Here is a 16,630-nt window from a genome sequence, read left to right as displayed (position 1 = left end):
TTGTGACATCTGGGAAATATATAAGATTTAGGGCTTACTAGTTGATCTCAGCTGAACTCTTAAAAAGTGTTCAGGATGGATTGAAGTGAAACTGCTGTGAAGACTTACTGTACTTTGGGTGCGAAAAGTGGGAAAAAAATGGTAAGAGCATGCTACTGGTGTTTAACATGTGTCTGTTTTTGTTTTGAGCTGTGATGACTGCAGGGCTTAGTAAAGAATGACAGATTTTAAAATAAGCTCGTATAATAATTGGTGCGAGTGAAAAACAAAAGGAAGCTCAGATACTATAAACGTCTTCCTATGTAATTCTTCCCGGGGTAAGGGCGTCTGTCAGAGGCAGTGCATTTGCTCGTTCAAAAAAGTGTTTGAAAGACACATATTTTCATGTGAGATGCAAGTGGTTTCTTCTGACATGGTGTGAAAGGAGGCATGGCTGTTCGCAAAATCTGCTGCAGTTGCATAATTAGGATTGTGTAACTTTTAAGCTATAAAAACACTCACTTCCCAGAAAATTCAGTGATATTTTCCCTCTGAGGTAAAAATGCTAGGCAAAGGCCTGATATTTGCCTACTATTTCCTTTTGGCACAAGAATAATAGTTACTTTGTACCTAAAAATGTTGCAATATTTACACAAATTTTGATTTTATTTTTTTCTGGGAAAACATGGGAGAAAGCTGTATGATATCTAAATAGGGATTTGCCAGTACAGCTGTCTTCTTCCCAGTGGCTGCACAAGGTTACAGTTCTAGTGTGAAAATGAAGAGGCATTTCAGCCTCTACTCATCATTTCAGTTAGGAAAATTGTTATATCTGACAAATTCAGCAGTTTGAACTCTCCAGTGAAAACATTCTTACCCTTCTTGCTGTATATGATGTTTTATAAGTCTAGAAATTACTAGAAACCACATCCACAGAGGAATCTTGCTCTTTACATACACTTTATCCTTTACAAGTGCTTCTAAATTCTTAGTTTACTTAATCTGTCCTTTATTAAGTGTGAAATTTCCCTTTTCAATTAACACGTTTCTTTGTGTTGAATTGAGAAAAAATTCTTTGATCTCAGTAATTTTCACCATTTCTTGCAAATGCACAACTGTCATTGCAATCCCATAGCATCACTGGTTAGTGTCTGAGCCTTTGCTTTTCAGAGATTTTATGTATTTAGCCCTTTTGGGGGCTACATGACGTCTATTCGTTTACATGATAAGACTTTGGGGCCAACAGCAGGGCCAAAGCTCCTTTTCTGTGGCAGGTGTGCAAAAAAAAGTAATCCAACAAACAGTGATTGGAAACTGTTTGACACTTCTACGGTTTGGCACAGTATCCTTATGTTCAATTGCTGTGGCTCGGAAGAAAGTGAGATAGAGTTGAGCATCTGCTGATGAAGAGAGTAGCCCAAGAATTAAGAGCTCATTTGTATCGCAGCACTGTTTTGGATACTCCTGTACATTGTTAGTGTGTATTTAGTAAATACTGTTATTTCTGAACTCACCCTTAAGAAACACTCATTCTAGCTTCAGCCATCAAAATGGTGTTTAAAAAGGACCTTAGTGGTGAGCATCTGTTTCTGACTTGGCAGAAACTGTTCTCTGCATGGGAGCTGTTCTCATTCTCATAAGTCACTGTGTACTACGATTCAAAAGAAAATGGTGGGGAGGGGGGGAGGGAGCCAAACAACTGTGGCATTTTTGTTGCCTTCTGAAATTTTAATAACACTGCCTGTCAGATCTGCCATTGCTCTGCTATCATGTCTTAAGGTCCACATGGGAAATTATTGGTATTTTATTAAACTGTTTTCAATTTTTTAACTTGTTCCCCAAGGAAATAAGTAGCAGTGTGAGAAGATTAACAGTTTATATAGTTCTCTTGTTTAGTTTCATATCTGAATAATCCCAGTCCTTTGCTTTTGTATAGAAACAGATTCAGGATGCCCATGTCAGAAGACATTTAGACAGAACAGGTAGATTTTGTGTTATCTGACATGCTTGAGCACCTCCATCAGACTCTTAAGGTGCGCAGCAAGATTAGGCAATGAGAACAAAATATTTACCTGATCCCTTAAAAGCAGTGGGATCAGGGGGATCAATTAACTGCTAATTGACTGTCAAGATTGTTTAACTTGTGGGCTGTTTTGGCATCTCTTTAATAGCAGGTTTTGTTCAATCCAAGGAGAAGAACTGTGATTTGTTTTCAAATATCTACCCATAAAGGAAGTGTTTAAGATGAATTTGGCTCCTTTGTAGTTTTTTCTCTCTTTTTTTGTTCTTTTAGTAGTCATCCTATGGAAATAAGTGTTCAGTTGGACTTTGGCAATGTGAAAGCTTTTTTTATACATTTTTTTTCCATCTGGTAGTACAATATGTACATTGTGTGTGATACTGAAACAGGAATTAGTGATGTACTTTAAGTGAGCAATCCTTGTCATTATGGTGAAAAGGTCAATGCTAGAGCATTTTTGCTCTAGACTTCTTCTATGGCTTCTTCAAATACACTCGAATTGAAGGTTTTCTGGGGGTGCTATTTTTCTGTAGAAAGTGGCAATTTAATATTATATTTGAGATACTTAACATAGCAAAAAACAGTGTTGTGCTGCAGCTGTGCTGTAAGCATTTATGATACAAAGTAGCATCATTGCCCATGTTTTCTTACTACTGTGTAATTGAACATTTATTGCAATATATGTTACGATTTTCTCTGTAGACATCTTAGAGGTGTTGGATTAGTTGGAGTATTTTCACATTGTAGCAGATAACTTAGATATTTAGCACCTAGGATGTAAAAGCCTAAACCTAAGTGGTCTGATTCTCTTTGTTTTTATTAGGAATGAATCTGGAATTATGTCCTTGGAGTTGCAACTCATTGCTTCAGATTCATATATACCAGGATAGTGTAGAGCAGAATTTGGCCCTCCTTCTTGCTGTCGGAATAATCTGTCTCCGTTTAGTCTCTCTGAATCAAATCTCCTATCTATTCAAAGCTCCTTGAAGTCAAATGAGAGGCTCTTGTTTCATACCTGATTTTTCTGTAAGGGTCAGTGTGTGCCTGACCCCTGACTCAGTAGAATCACATTCAGAGTCTTGCTCTTCTTCACAGCAAGTACACATAGACATTTATATAAATGTCTGAAGCAGGTATAAGATCCTACAGTTCAGGTTATCAGGTGTTTAGAGTACAACAGATTTGATTATTTATTTGTTTTCTTCCTTGGTTTCAGTGTGCTTTTAAGCAGATTCCAGTTTTTTCTTCAACATACTCTGATAATAGTTTGAATTATCTGAATTTATAAGATTAAGGTGAATTTGGTAAAGGCTTAAAATTAGTGAAATGCCCTACTACAATTATCTAAAATTTGTTAGGTGCCACTTCTCAATGGCTGAGATTTTAAAACAGTTCTTAAAGTATAATCCAGATTTAGTGCAAGCACTGAAATAGGAATTGCACAAATCAAAATGCCAGGTTTTATACCACTTCTAGTTGCACATGCACAGAACCTGTCCCTTGAAACTGGCAACTACCAAGGACACAAACGTGTGCGCATAGAAACCTTAGAGTAAAAGCCTGAAGTTGGTGTTTGGTCACAGTGAGGTTGCAGTCTACCCTTGATGCATCTATAACTGGGATCCTCTCAGTCAGTCCCCATAGTTCCTGGCTTCTTAGGGAATCCTTGTGTGCACAAAATAGCAATGAAGAACAGATCCTGCCCTGTAGCCTCTCCTTAAGCACGCCTAGTACAGTTTGTCTGATCATTGTGTACTGTGTTTACTCACTGGGCAGTGTTTAGTTTTGTATTGGATAGTACTTTTAAATGACATTTTAAAAAGTACATTGTAATAATTAGTTCAGCTGCCCAAATAAAATAATAAAAAAAACCCCAACGACCCAACCAAAAACATATGTGTTATTCTAAATATTTCAAGGTTTTTCCAAAACTGTGATTCTGGCTGATTTTGGAGAGTGGCAATACATTCAATAAAGGACTGAAAATCAGAGGGCAGGCAGAACATCTGGGGTGGAATTAAATGAACAAATTAGAGTAGTATCTTCAAATGTGAAGAGGTAACAACAGCAATGAAAAGATAGAAAGCGGCAGATGAAAATAAATACATCAAACCTGTTTTAAAAGGGCTGCCTTCTTTGAATTGTGTGTGCAAAATGATGTCTTAGAACTCCTCCAAGCTGCACGAGCATTGGCATCCTGGATTCCCCAGTAATGCAAGACTTTGCCAAGTACCAGTGGTTGACATAGGAATTTACAGCCATTCTGAGAGGTGTTTAAATAGACAGGTGGAAGGCCAGCTGTGAAACCACAGTCAGATGGTCAGATTAGCCCCCTAATCAGGAGCTGTTGGAAATGCAAAGGGAATCCCTCTGGTCAAGAATGGTAAGCCTTTTTACAAAACTAGGAAATTAAAGTGTTTCTTCTTCCTTATCTTTGTAGTAAGTACAGTTCAAAGACAACAAGTGTGATGTCAAGTACTATAAAAAAGCTTGCAGTTGGTCATCTTTATTTTAATTTGTGTAAAATGCCAAAACTATACACCCCAGAGACTGCATTCCTGTTGTTGTGTTGCTACAAAGCATCCTCAGCCCTGAATGAATATATAACTGTACAAAGAAGGATGAACAGATGCTTATCTATCTTCATGCCAGTTAAATCCTTCAGTTCAGAGTGGCACACTGGATGTTGGTTGAGAGCTCTTCTTCAGACTTAGCCCACCTATGATTTTGACTATGTAGAAGAAGCTAAAAATACATGTTTTAATAGGATTTTTTTCCAATCTTTTTTCTTTTTCACTGTGATGTCAACACCAAACAGTTCTTTGGAGATTCTCATTAGTAGGGCAGAGGGAACCGGAGGGTAGGACAGCAAGCCAAAAGTGTGCTGTCTTTCTTCTTGAAAGACCAAGGCAATTTTCTGCTCAGTTACAGGTTGGGGAAAGCTCAGAGGTGGCCTCTTTCTTGTAAGGCTGCTGGACTTATCCCAGACATAAACTAGACTTGCCTAATAAGGGTCTTGGCAGAGGTCTGTGCACGAATGTAAGGATTTCATAGGAGCCACTGCAGCTTGTCTGTGCTAACACTTGCCCTGTAGAATACAAATTCTTCAGGGGCCAGTTACTGTGGTTTTAGGCTGGCTTTGTGCTGGCAGAGCTGGACAGAAAAGATTTAGAACAGGACGGGATCTGACCCTTACTCCTTATGCTAGAATCAATATTTACTCTGTATGGTGCACTCAGGATTTAGCCTGGAAGACATAAGCTTCCAATTTGTTCACTTGCAAGAACTGTAATATGATCTACAAATTGAGAAGCAATAAAACTTATATTTTGCCGGATTTTATTTTAAAGCTGTTGAATATAACCATTTTAATGTCTGAAGAAAAAAATAAGAGGAAAAAAAAAGACAAGCAGGAATAATCTTGAAGCTCTGCAGTCAACCATATATAAATCCCTGGTATACAGCTCACAAAAGCACCCTAGTAAAAGAGGGAGCAACAGGATAATGCTCTTTTCTAGAAAATTTTAAAAGTCTTGATGTAGTAGGTGCATCTGACATAAATACAGCTCCTAGTTTCCCAATAATCTTCTCAGGTTCAAAGTTTTCACAGAAGTGAAATGTCCTGGTTTGAAGCAGGCAGATAGCACACTTAGTGTGACTAGGGGAGCTGGCTCCAAGGCCGCATTCCTACCGGGAAACCTGGCTTGGCCCCCAGCCAGGCAGGACTTTGCAGCTCTTGTCAAATGATGTGCTCAGTGCAACTCCTGTACGGCTTCTGATCTGTGTAGGTGGGCTGCTCTTAGTCACTCCAGCAGAGCTGAACCGTGCCAAAGGTATTAAAGAGAGCGTGCACTTTTATCATCTTTATTTCCTCAGTTTTAAATGTATAGTACTTGAAATATAGGAAGTTTCTGTCTATTGAACAGTATATGTTTGATGAAGAGCAATATTTAAAAGTATATTTACAGTGTTTTCTAAAGGAGAAACATTAATCACTTGGAAAAATGGAAGTCTGCTGTTGGTTTAAGCTAGACTGTGAATGCAGCCAGATGAGACATTTTGACTGGGTAAAACAGACAGAGTGCAAACTAGCTTTGCAGTGTCTTAATTTCTCCTGTTAGTCCAGTCTCCCAATAAGGGAGGGGGAAAAGGATGAGAAAAATAATATTAAAGCCATCTTTGACACAGGATGGATGGCAGCTCAAACCAAAACAGAAATTATTATGTTCGTTCTGGAAAGGGATTTATTTTCCCCAGGGGAGCAACTCTGAGCAAACTTAAGCCATCAATAATCTCTGTAATTAGTCTATACCTGTTTCATACTGTAGGCTGAAAAATTATTTAGAATTGCAGAATGGCTTGAACTCTGTAACAGAGATCTTAGTCCAGGACAGAAAATGTTTGGATGTGTGTTAGAATAATCTTTTGCTCAAATAAAACCACTGCTGTCACATTTCTGGGACTGTCAGATTTCTTCTCTAAAGGTGCTCTCAGTAAAAGGAGTATGGAAAAGAAAGGATACTCCCATCTTCTAGAAATTTCTTCTTCACCATTTGCAAAATTGCCTAACAAGGAGAAAAGTACTTTTCTTTGAAGATGGCTAATAACTTTATGCTCTCTCAGTGAGGACCATTTGCTTTTGTCCTTGTTTCTGCTTCTCAGGCCACACATTTTCCTTTACATCTGTGCTCATATATTGGCATCATTACTGACCTGCGTTTCAGTGTAGCTCAGCTGCTGAAAGTGATTTGCCGCTTACCTGTCATTTCCTCATAAGGCGCTGCAGAGCTGCTCTGTAGTAACCGCTTCTGATATATTGTAAATCACGCACAAGGATTTGTTTTTCCTTTCGTAGTGACACTTTTTTTGAAGAAGAAGAAGAAGATTAGGAAAATTTTTTAAAATATATCTATCCTTAGATTGCATTTTTTCTTTTTTATTTTAGAGAATCAGACAAGAGAGTTATTTGAAAAGCCATTAGCAAATCAAAGCTGAATGACATTGTGACTAAAATACTCTGTTTTGTACTTGGTGGCTTGCTGTTCTTTTGGACTACAGGGCATTTCTATATGGTTAAAATTAAAAAATATGTTATCCATATTTGACTAAACCAACAGTCCTTCAGCTGTTGCTGGCCTAACTACTGATATGTTTCTTGTACTACTGAATAAAAACTTCATAACAGGTGGCACGGTAGTGATTATATTTGTGTCAAGTCATGAGACTTTGCTAATGTCCATTTGTTCTTGGAAAGTGTTGTTAATTGCAAAGAATGAAAAATTGCTTTTCAATTTTTAATGTTTTTTTCTTTATAGACTTTTAAATGATTTGTTGGTGCCATTCAATGGAGCATGAGTGCTCTAGCTTTTTTCTGACAGTTTCTACTTGAGAATCATTATACTAGTCTACATCCCATACTCTGAAGCTAATGTTCCAACTGTTTCTAAAGATCTGTTCTTTAGAGATGCTCTGGCTTTGGTTAAAATAAAAACCATAAAGAAATGTTGTCATTGTTGCTTTTGTTATCACAATTGACCAAACATCCTTTTTGATTAAACAAAAGCCAAAATCTGTTTTCAAGGAAAGATTTGTTGAAAACTGGAAGGAAGAGTCCTCATTTGATGGGAGAAATGTTTTTAAGGCAGTGAGATGATGTTCTTGAGGCAATGAGATGATGAACAGGCTCCCTGTTCTCCGTGCCAGTCTTTTCAACAATACTGAGAGTAGCCTGCAGTGTGGTGACAATCAGACAGGTGGCAAATCATGGCAGTCACAGAAATCTTTAACCATGTATTTGGTCTGTAGGTTTCTTCTTTAAGAGGGCAGCCATATATTGTTTAGCAGTATCACACTGGTGTTCAATAATTTGGACACCTACTCCTGTTTCACTACATTTTCTTGTCCCTGGGTGGTGATACCCTGACCAGGAGTTTGTTCTGGTCCCTGAAGCATTTAATGAGAGTCCTGGAGTCTAAAAGTATTAGCTGGAGAAAGACATTAAAAGGGGATTTGCCTAAGGGATTCGGGGATAATCTGGGTTTAACAAAGGCATAGGAATGAAGAGGTACATTGGCGGCTCTCTTTTTACTGATTTGGGAAGGTGAGACTTCATTAGTTTAGACTTACAGTTATTCATATATGCACTAGAAACCTAAGTTCTTTAAAAATACTCATGCTCATATTTTTCAAATGTAGTTGCTCAGACCGCTAAGACACAACATGAAATTTTCTAGTGGATGGATAAATGAAATTTTCAGACCTCTACTGTAAAAAATAAAAAATTTTGTTCATAATCTATACCTAATATCAAGAATTTCTTATAGCTGTATCTTTTTTTTACAGGAAATTTGAAGATAGTCATGCCTATTAGATGTCTAGAAGATGCAGGTAAATGCTTTATGCTGAAAAAAAAAATCATACATGCCTATTAACTGTGTGTCTTCCTGCACCTTGCTATTGTTTCTTCAAGCCAAATTCAGTTTCTCCACTGTAGGAATGAAAAATATTCCAGTATCTCTAATACTGATCTTTTACCCTTTTCCTTACTATTATTAAATCATTACTGTCTTTATAATTCTCACAATTTCATTGAGAAAATATCCTGTGTTTGGATAATACAGAAGCAGAAAGCCTAGATTGTAGTTCAAATTCAAATGCTGTACTTTTCTATGAAAATCGTACCTCTGAACTTTTTTATAATAGAACTGTGAAAATCTACTGCCTTTAAGCATTAAAAATGCATGTATAGCTGGATGGAATTGTTTCAAGAGTGAAATCTAGAATGCTAAAGTCACATAAACACAGTCATAGTTCATTTCTGAAATACGTCCTTTACATCTAGCAAGACTTTCTTACTAAAATTTAATATAGTGATTGGAAGATGGAGATGGGGAAAGGTACCAGTAGTGCTCTGGTTTGAATGCTTCTTTGATGTCTCTTTTTTGATTGTTTAAAAGTAGTTTAAAAAGGAGAACAACCCCTTCTTGTAAAATCAATTAGATGATCTAAGGTAAGAAGTACCTCACTTGAGCCATCTTAAAATTTGGTATATAGTCCAAGAAGTTTCTGCCTAGCTGACAGAAACAAGCATCTCCATAGTGGAGGGCCATGTGCACAGACAGGTTCTTTGTCAGAAGCACCTATCACAATATGGAAAGATTTCTCCTCTGATTACTCTCCTTTGACTTTAAAGAAAGGCCAGGTGACTAAAGTTCATGTCTGAACTGTAGGTGAGTAATACTGGATAAGGTAATTCCCACCCACAGTGTTAGGATTCTATTTTCAGCAGTGATTTGCTGAAAGAGCTTTGAAAGTATGTGGCGGACTTTCTGAGATCAAGCCTTTAAACTGTCCCCAGAAAGCCTTCCAAAGCTACTGTTTAATTTGAAAAGTGTAGATCTCTATTTTCTGTTCCTAGGGCTGTTATTGAGTAGTGATTACGCTTGTGTGTAGTCTCCAGAGCCAGTCTTTACTGTGTCTGCTCACAGTTTTGTGAGGAGTTTTGTGAAATGTAGTTACCTTTGCTTAAGTCCCTCAGTACCTTCCATGTAAGGCTCAATAAAAGTGCAACTGACTGCAGCGATGTTGTTTAGTATGACTGTATTAATTGGTGTGTGGGGTTTCTTTTTTTTCTTTATTTTTCTGTGCAGATAGCTGTGTCACCATAGAAGAGATGAAGAGAACTTTGCTCTAGGAGATCACAAATATCTTTGGGTCATTCTGCATCTCAGTATTTAATAACAATGGAAAAGGTCCAAATGCTATAACAAGTCTTTGCAAATGTATAATAAACTGTTTAGAAAAGTTCATGCCATGAACTGAACTGTAGAATACTCACATTAGTGTACAGACACAAATCTAATGCCTATAGACTACTGCGTGGAAAGTTCCAAAGAGAAAGAAAAGTCTGTGAACTTGCAGCAGCCCTGGAGAAATGGGAGCAACAAAACTTTAAAAAGCACAGCTTTGGACACACTCCATGTGTCTGCACAGCTTTCAAGTGAACTAGCACTTAAGACCTTGTGTAATAAGATGGACTCTGGGGACACAGCTATAGGACAAAAAGCTACCTCAAGGTCTGGAGAAACTGCTAAAGTACCAAGCAGATGGAGGCAAGAACATACAGCTGTTATTAAGATGAGCACTTTTGGCAATCAAGAAGTACAGAGGCAACCACAAGTAGATCACGAGCAAATAGGAAACACGGCATCAGCACAACTTTTTAGTTCTGGGAAACTGGTATCATCAAATGAAGCTGCACAGCAAGTCACAGAGAAGCAATATCCACAGCATCGTCCAAGTCCTTATTCATGTCAACATTCACTTTCTTTCCCACAGCATTCATTGCCACAAGGCTTCTTGCACAACATAAAGCCACATCAGAGCTTGGAAGGCCCTCCGTGGCAGTTTCCTAGCCACTTGCAATCAGTTGCCTCAGAGGACTTGTTTCCTTTTCATATGCATAGCCATAGCGGAGGTTTCTCCAGGAAGAAGATTTCAAGTTTGAACCCTGCATACAGCCAATATTCACAAAAATCTTTAGAACAATCAGAAGATGCTCACAAAAAGGAGCACAAACCCAAAAAGCCTGGCAAATACATTTGTCCTTACTGTAATCGGGCCTGTGCCAAACCTAGTGTACTTAAAAAGCATATTAGGTCTCATACTGGTGAGCGACCATACCCTTGTGTTCCTTGTGGTTTCTCCTTCAAGACGAAAAGCAACCTTTACAAACACAGGAAGTCACATGCCCATGCAATTAAGGCGGGATTGGTTCCTTTCACAGAGTCAGCAGTCTCTAAATTGGATCTCGATGCCAGTTACATTGATGTGGAAGCTGAAATACATTCAGATGGTGAGCAGAGCACAGACACTGATGAGGAGACCTCGCTCCTAGTGGAAGGGTCTGACAAACTGAGCCCTGTTCCGCAGCTCCCCTTGGACATTGCTAGCAGGAGTGGTTTTCACTCCTCCATGGAAGAGTCTTTGGTGGGGCCGATGAAAGTGCCCATTTTGATTATCCCTAAAAGTGGGATTCAGTTACCCAGTGAGAGTTCTTCATATATTGGCTCTGATATGTTGCAAACCCCATCCTTAAGTACCAAGTCTGATGACTCTCATACAGTTAAACAGCGACTTGCACTAAGATTGTCAGAGAAAAAAGGACAAGATTCTGAGCAGTCACTAAACCTTCTGAGCCCACACAGTAAAGGAAGCACTGACTCTGGTTATTTTTCCCGCTCAGAAAGTGCTGAGCAGCAAATTAGCCCACCAAATACTAATGCAAAGTCTTATGAAGAGATAATTTTTGGGAAGTTCTATAGGATTAATCAAAGAACAGCACTAACTGTAGCCACAACAAATCAGGAACACACTTTAATGGGTAGAAAGGGCAAAACGGACCCATCACCTCTTCTAAATAACAGATTAGATATCAAGATGCTTGAGGAACATATTTCTCAGCTGACTCCAAATAAAGATGAACTTGTTGATTCTAGTAATTTGAGCACTATTAAATCTGCACAGGTTTATCCAGGCAGCAATACAGAATGTAGACAATCCCAGATCACCACATCATCTATCAAAAGTGAAACCAACTTGTACCAAGTCAGTCAGCAGGGTGATGTGCCTGTCCTTCTAGAACCCCCAGTAGATTCCTCTCCTCTTATTAGAAGTAACTCCATGCCAACCTCTTCTGCAAACAGCCTAAGTATTCCTCCATCTCTGAGAGGAAGCCATTCATTTGATGAGAAGATGACTGGCTCTGATGATGTATTTTACCCTGGGACAGTGGGAATATCCCACCAAAGAATGTTGAGAAGACAGGCTGCCTTTGAATTGCCGTCTGTACAGGAGGGGCACTCAGATTCAGACTATCATGGAAGACCAGGGAAAAATATCATTACTGCTTCCAGCAGACAGACAGCAGGTGACAAAGGACCATCCTTAAAAGAGAAGAAAGGAGACAAGACCTTTTATGATTATGATGCCAGTGGAAAGCACTACAGAAAGTGGGAAGAATTTGAAGCTCAGAAGCAGAACTACAGGGACTCACCATCCTTAGGTGGGATGAACAAGGGGGGAGAGTTTTTTATTGATCCACTTGGGCAATGTCAGTCAGTGCCATCCATGCTTGGAACAACTTTTGAAAACAGAAAGCGTAGGAAAGAGGAGAGTGTTGGAGATGAAGAAGATAGTCCCATGCTTTGCAGCAGTACAACTGGCACCACTGGGGGGATTCAACCTTTAGACTTTGATCCCAAATCCCAAATTCAGGAAGTGCCAAGAAGCGGATTTGCCCTTCAAGGCCTGGACAATGCACCCCATTGCCATGCGGAGCGTTTTGAAATCTGCAGGCCTTACTTGCAGTCTGGAAGCCCAGCAGCTTCTTTGGAAGATTCATCCTTAACTGCAGAGCAAGAAAAGACTGCAGAATCACTGTTTAGAAAGCCCCCTGGGAATGTCATCTCTGTCATTCAGCATACAAATTCATTGAGTAGGCCAAACTCATTTGAAAGGTCTGAATCTACAGAACATATTGCATGCCAGCAGGAAAAGATCTATTCACCATCTGAAACATGTGAGAGCGAGATTTGTGAGTCCCCAATGAGCCCAGACCGAGCTCCACAAATGGAAAGTGCTGACACCAGTAAGCTGTCTCCATCCCAGCAGCCTCAGCCGTGTCATATGCAGCCCAGGTTGGTTCGCCAGCACAACATACAGGTACCTGAAATTCGTGTCACAGAGGAGCCAGATAAGCCTGAAAAAGATAAAGAAGTGCAGAGTAAAGACCAGGAGAGACCCACTGAAGAATTTCAATGGCCCCAGAGAAGTGAAACCCTTTCTCAACTTCCAGCTGAAAAACTACCACCCAAAAAGAAGCGTTTACGACTTGCTGACATGGAGCACTCCTCTGGAGAATCCAGCTTTGAGTCCACAGGTACAAGCCTCTCTCGCAGCCCTAGCCAAGAAAGTAATTTGTCCCACAGTTCGAGTTTTTCAATGTCCTTTGAAAGAGAAGAGAATATGAAGTTCATCACACCTCCTAAACAAGATGAATTTGGAAAACAGTCCGAGTTTTTAACAGTTCCAGCTGGTGCTTACTCACTTTCTGTCCCTGGGCATCACCATCAGAGGGAAATGAGACGCTGCTCATCTGAACAGATGCCCTGCCCTCATGCTGCTGAAATCCCAGAGATCCGAAGTAAATCCTTTGATTATGGGAACCTGTCTCATGCCTCTTCAGCTGGGACACCTACTTTGGCACTGTCTCCATCCCGAGAAAGGAAGAAATGCTTCTTGGTTCGCCAGGCTTCCTTCAGTGGTTTTCCAGAGATTTCTCAGACTGATCAGAGCACAGAACAAAGTATAAAGCAGGAACAGATGGAACACTCACAGGCTGGTCTTCGCTCCTCCCAGCTTGCCTGGCATCACTCCCCTTCCTCTGTACTTCAGCCTATTCAGGTAGATGACTCTGGAAAACAGGCTATTGGCTCTTGTGCTCAGCTTAGTAATAGCTCATCCCACCTTGCTCAGCAACAGGCTCTTGTTGCAGACAGCCCGGAAATGTTAAGGACTCCCTTAATCCAACAAGCACCTTATATTCCTAACAAACATCCATCAGAGCAGCAGCAGCTATTTGCACATCAGGAAAAAGTCCCATTCTCCCCTATTCAGAGCACCTTATTTCAGTTCCCCTATCCAGCTGTCTGCATGGTTCACCTACCACCATCTCAGCAGCCTCTCTTGTGGCAGTCATGCACAGAACCTCTGAACTTCCAGCATCAATTTGTACAACAGCTGCAGAAATCTTATGTCAAACAGCCTTTCCAAACAGACATTCATCCAAGTTATCACCTGGAACATGCACCAGAGCTTATAGGAAAGAAAGCAGCTGATTATATGCACGCTAAAGAGCAAGCATACCAGCATTACTCAGGAACATCTGGGCAGTATTCAAAAAATACTCTTGCTAAGTACCAGTCAGACCATAGCATTAAACCAACAGATACCTCCTCTGAGCAGCATCTTCAGACAGATTTTGACTCCCCAAGTGATGGATCTGTACAGTCTTTGCCAGGAACAGTTGTTCCTGTCAGGATTCAAACCCATGTGCCATCTTATGGTAGTGTCATGTACACAAGCATTTCCCAGATCCTTGGACAGAGCAACAGTCCTGCAATTGTAATTTGTAAAGTTGATGAGACAGTTTCTCAAAGAACATTGGTAACTAATGCAACCATGCAAGGAATTGGATTTAACATAGCTCAGATGTTGGGTCAGCATGGGGGACTAGAAAAATATCCTTTATGGAAAATGCCACAGACGCTACCGCTTGGACTGGAGCCACCGATTCCCTTGTGTTTGCCTTCGAGTTCTGACATGGCTTCTACCTTGGGAGGAAGCAAACGAATGCTTTCACCTGCCAGCAGCTTGGAGCTCTTCATGGAGACCAAGCAGCAGAAACGAGTCAAAGAAGAAAAAATGTATGGGCAGATAGTTGAGGAACTAAGTGCAGTTGAGTTAACTAACTCAGATATAAAGAAAGATTTTCCAAGAATGCAGAAGCCTCAACTAGTAAGGCAGAGCTGTGCTACCGAGCCAAAAGAAAGTCTGCCGTCCATGTCATCCTCTTCTTCACTGTCATCCTCATCATCTCAAGATTTCCCACCTGTCAGCATGCCAGAAGCTGATGCTTTCCCACTGAGCAGAGAGAAACTTTCCAGTTTTGATTCCACATCACCGGCACAGAAGTCCAGTGTCCCATCTGAAGGGAGAGACTCACCAGAAGAACTGGATGTGGATGAAACAGCCTCAGATATGAGCATGAGTCCACAGAGGTCTTCATTGCCACCAGGAGAAATTCAGACAGAAGACCAGCTGAAACATCAAAAATTGCCTCTTGGGATGTTAGTCCAGATGTCATCTAATGCTGTTGGGAAAGTCACAGCCTCAACCATCCTCCTGACAGACGTAGCAGATTTCCAGCAGATCCTTCAGTTCCCAAGTCTGCGTACTACTACTACTGTGAGCTGGTGTTTCTTAAACTATACAAAACCAAATTACACTCAGCAACCAACCCTCAAAGCTTCTGTTTATGCTTCGTGGTGTATAAGTTCATGTAACCCAAACCCATCTGGGTTAAGTACAAAGACCACTTTAGCACTTTTAAGGTCCAAGCAAAAAAACACCACGGAAATCTACACTCTGGCTGCTATGCATAGACCCGGAGCTGGTAAACTGACATCATCAAGTGCATGGAAGCAGTTTGCTCAGGTAAATAAGAAATTTTAATAAAATTAAATTAATATATCTTTATAGGAGAAATTTCTAGTAAACCATAAAATGTAAGTTAATGTGTTTTTTTTAAAAAAAAAAAAAAGATTCCCCATTGGGAAATCATCCATTACAAGTTTTGAGCCTCAGTTTATCCTTCCGCAAACTCTGCTACTTCTGCTATCTCTGTCTCTGTCTCCATTTTCAAAATAAGGTGTAAGAAGTGAGGCTTTTAAAGCCCTCCCTTCATTTGTGCCAGAGCCTGATACATTATCTCCTTTTATTTTGCCCTTTCTTTTTGCCATGTCCTGATTCAAACAGTATCAGACGCAAACATCCATGTGCATTTGTAAGTAAAGATTAAGTTTAAATTGAGTAAGGCTTTTTAGATCCTTTTAATGTCTTTTACATGTCAGCTCTTACTCATAGATTAAGCATTAGATGATGGTGCCAGGGAAAATTCTGTAATGGCAATACCTTCTGAGGCTTTTCCATCTCTCTTTTCCATGTTTTTTTTTTTCTGAGGAAAGATATAGTATTGTCTTTTCTGTCAAGACTCTCATAAAAATTTGTCCATGTTACCTCCTCACTTATTCTCTGTCAAATTAAATGGGACAGATTAGTTCATCGTATAGAATTGCACCAAAATGAGAGTTTGGCTTTGACATGGAATGTTAAAAGTATTTGAAATGAAGTGTGCATTTATTGTGTGCTCCAGCAGTAACACCCTTCCTTGACTTTGTTCTACAGATGAAACACGAGCCATTCTTCTTGTTTGGCAGCAAGCTTGAAAAGAAAGTAGTGGGAAATATTATAAAAGAAAGAGTAAAAGGAGACATTCATGGAGATAAAGACATTACATCCAAACAAACTGAGCCGATACGAATTAAAATCTTTGAAGGAGGGTAAGAAAATATAACTGGAAATTTCAAGCTCAGACTGTCATTTTAAAGACATTTGAAAGTGAATATGAATGAATTAGGATGTGAACAGTCTCCTGTGTTCTTGCCATGTCTTGTAGCTCCTAAACCTCTCATTTTTTTGTGTATTTGTCAGTCTTAAAACAAACTGCAGGATACCTGTATACTTACTTTGGGCTCAACTTTACTACTAGGACAATTATGTTTTCCATCTGTGTGAGAGCACTCACTCAGAATTGTTACTTTAATTCCTTAGGTCATAGGGCAATTGATAAACTGTTAACATTTTGATATTTTCTATACCCTGTCTTTGTATTTAAAGGCCTTCAGGAGGATGTCTTTCCATTTTTAGATGCTGTATACTTCCAGTCGCTTGAATGGATTGACTCTGCATGCTTAGTCTTATTCTTGTAATACTTCATTATTTACTGAGGTT

At 39.6% G+C, this 16,630-nt stretch overlaps 1 protein-coding gene across 9 annotated transcripts in view; it reads left to right on the top strand.

Moving 5' to 3' along the window:
* Positions 1 to 16,630, top strand: part of HIVEP2 (HIVEP zinc finger 2) — a 139,108-nt gene that overhangs the window by 104,764 nt on the left and 17,714 nt on the right. For all 9 annotated transcript variants that reach the window (XM_027751442.2, XM_039387373.1, XM_039387376.1 and 6 more), the window contains 3 exons: positions 8,342 to 8,386; positions 9,649 to 15,274; positions 16,025 to 16,179. In XM_027751442.2, the coding sequence (XP_027607243.1) occupies positions 9,860 to 15,274; positions 16,025 to 16,179 (5,570 nt within the window). In that variant the 5' untranslated portion in view covers positions 8,342 to 8,386; positions 9,649 to 9,859. The remainder of the gene's footprint in view (positions 1 to 8,341; positions 8,387 to 9,648; positions 15,275 to 16,024; positions 16,180 to 16,630) is intronic.

The sequence above is a fragment of the Pipra filicauda genome, unplaced genomic scaffold, assembly GCF_003945595.2.
Source record: "Pipra filicauda isolate LSUMZ 115617 unplaced genomic scaffold, ASM394559v2 scaffold55_size4083901_pilon, whole genome shotgun sequence".
In the NCBI taxonomy this organism is placed as follows: domain Eukaryota; kingdom Metazoa; phylum Chordata; class Aves; order Passeriformes; family Pipridae; genus Pipra; species Pipra filicauda.
The sequence above is the reverse complement of the archived record's forward strand: the minus strand, read 5'-3'. Positions and strand labels throughout refer to the sequence as shown.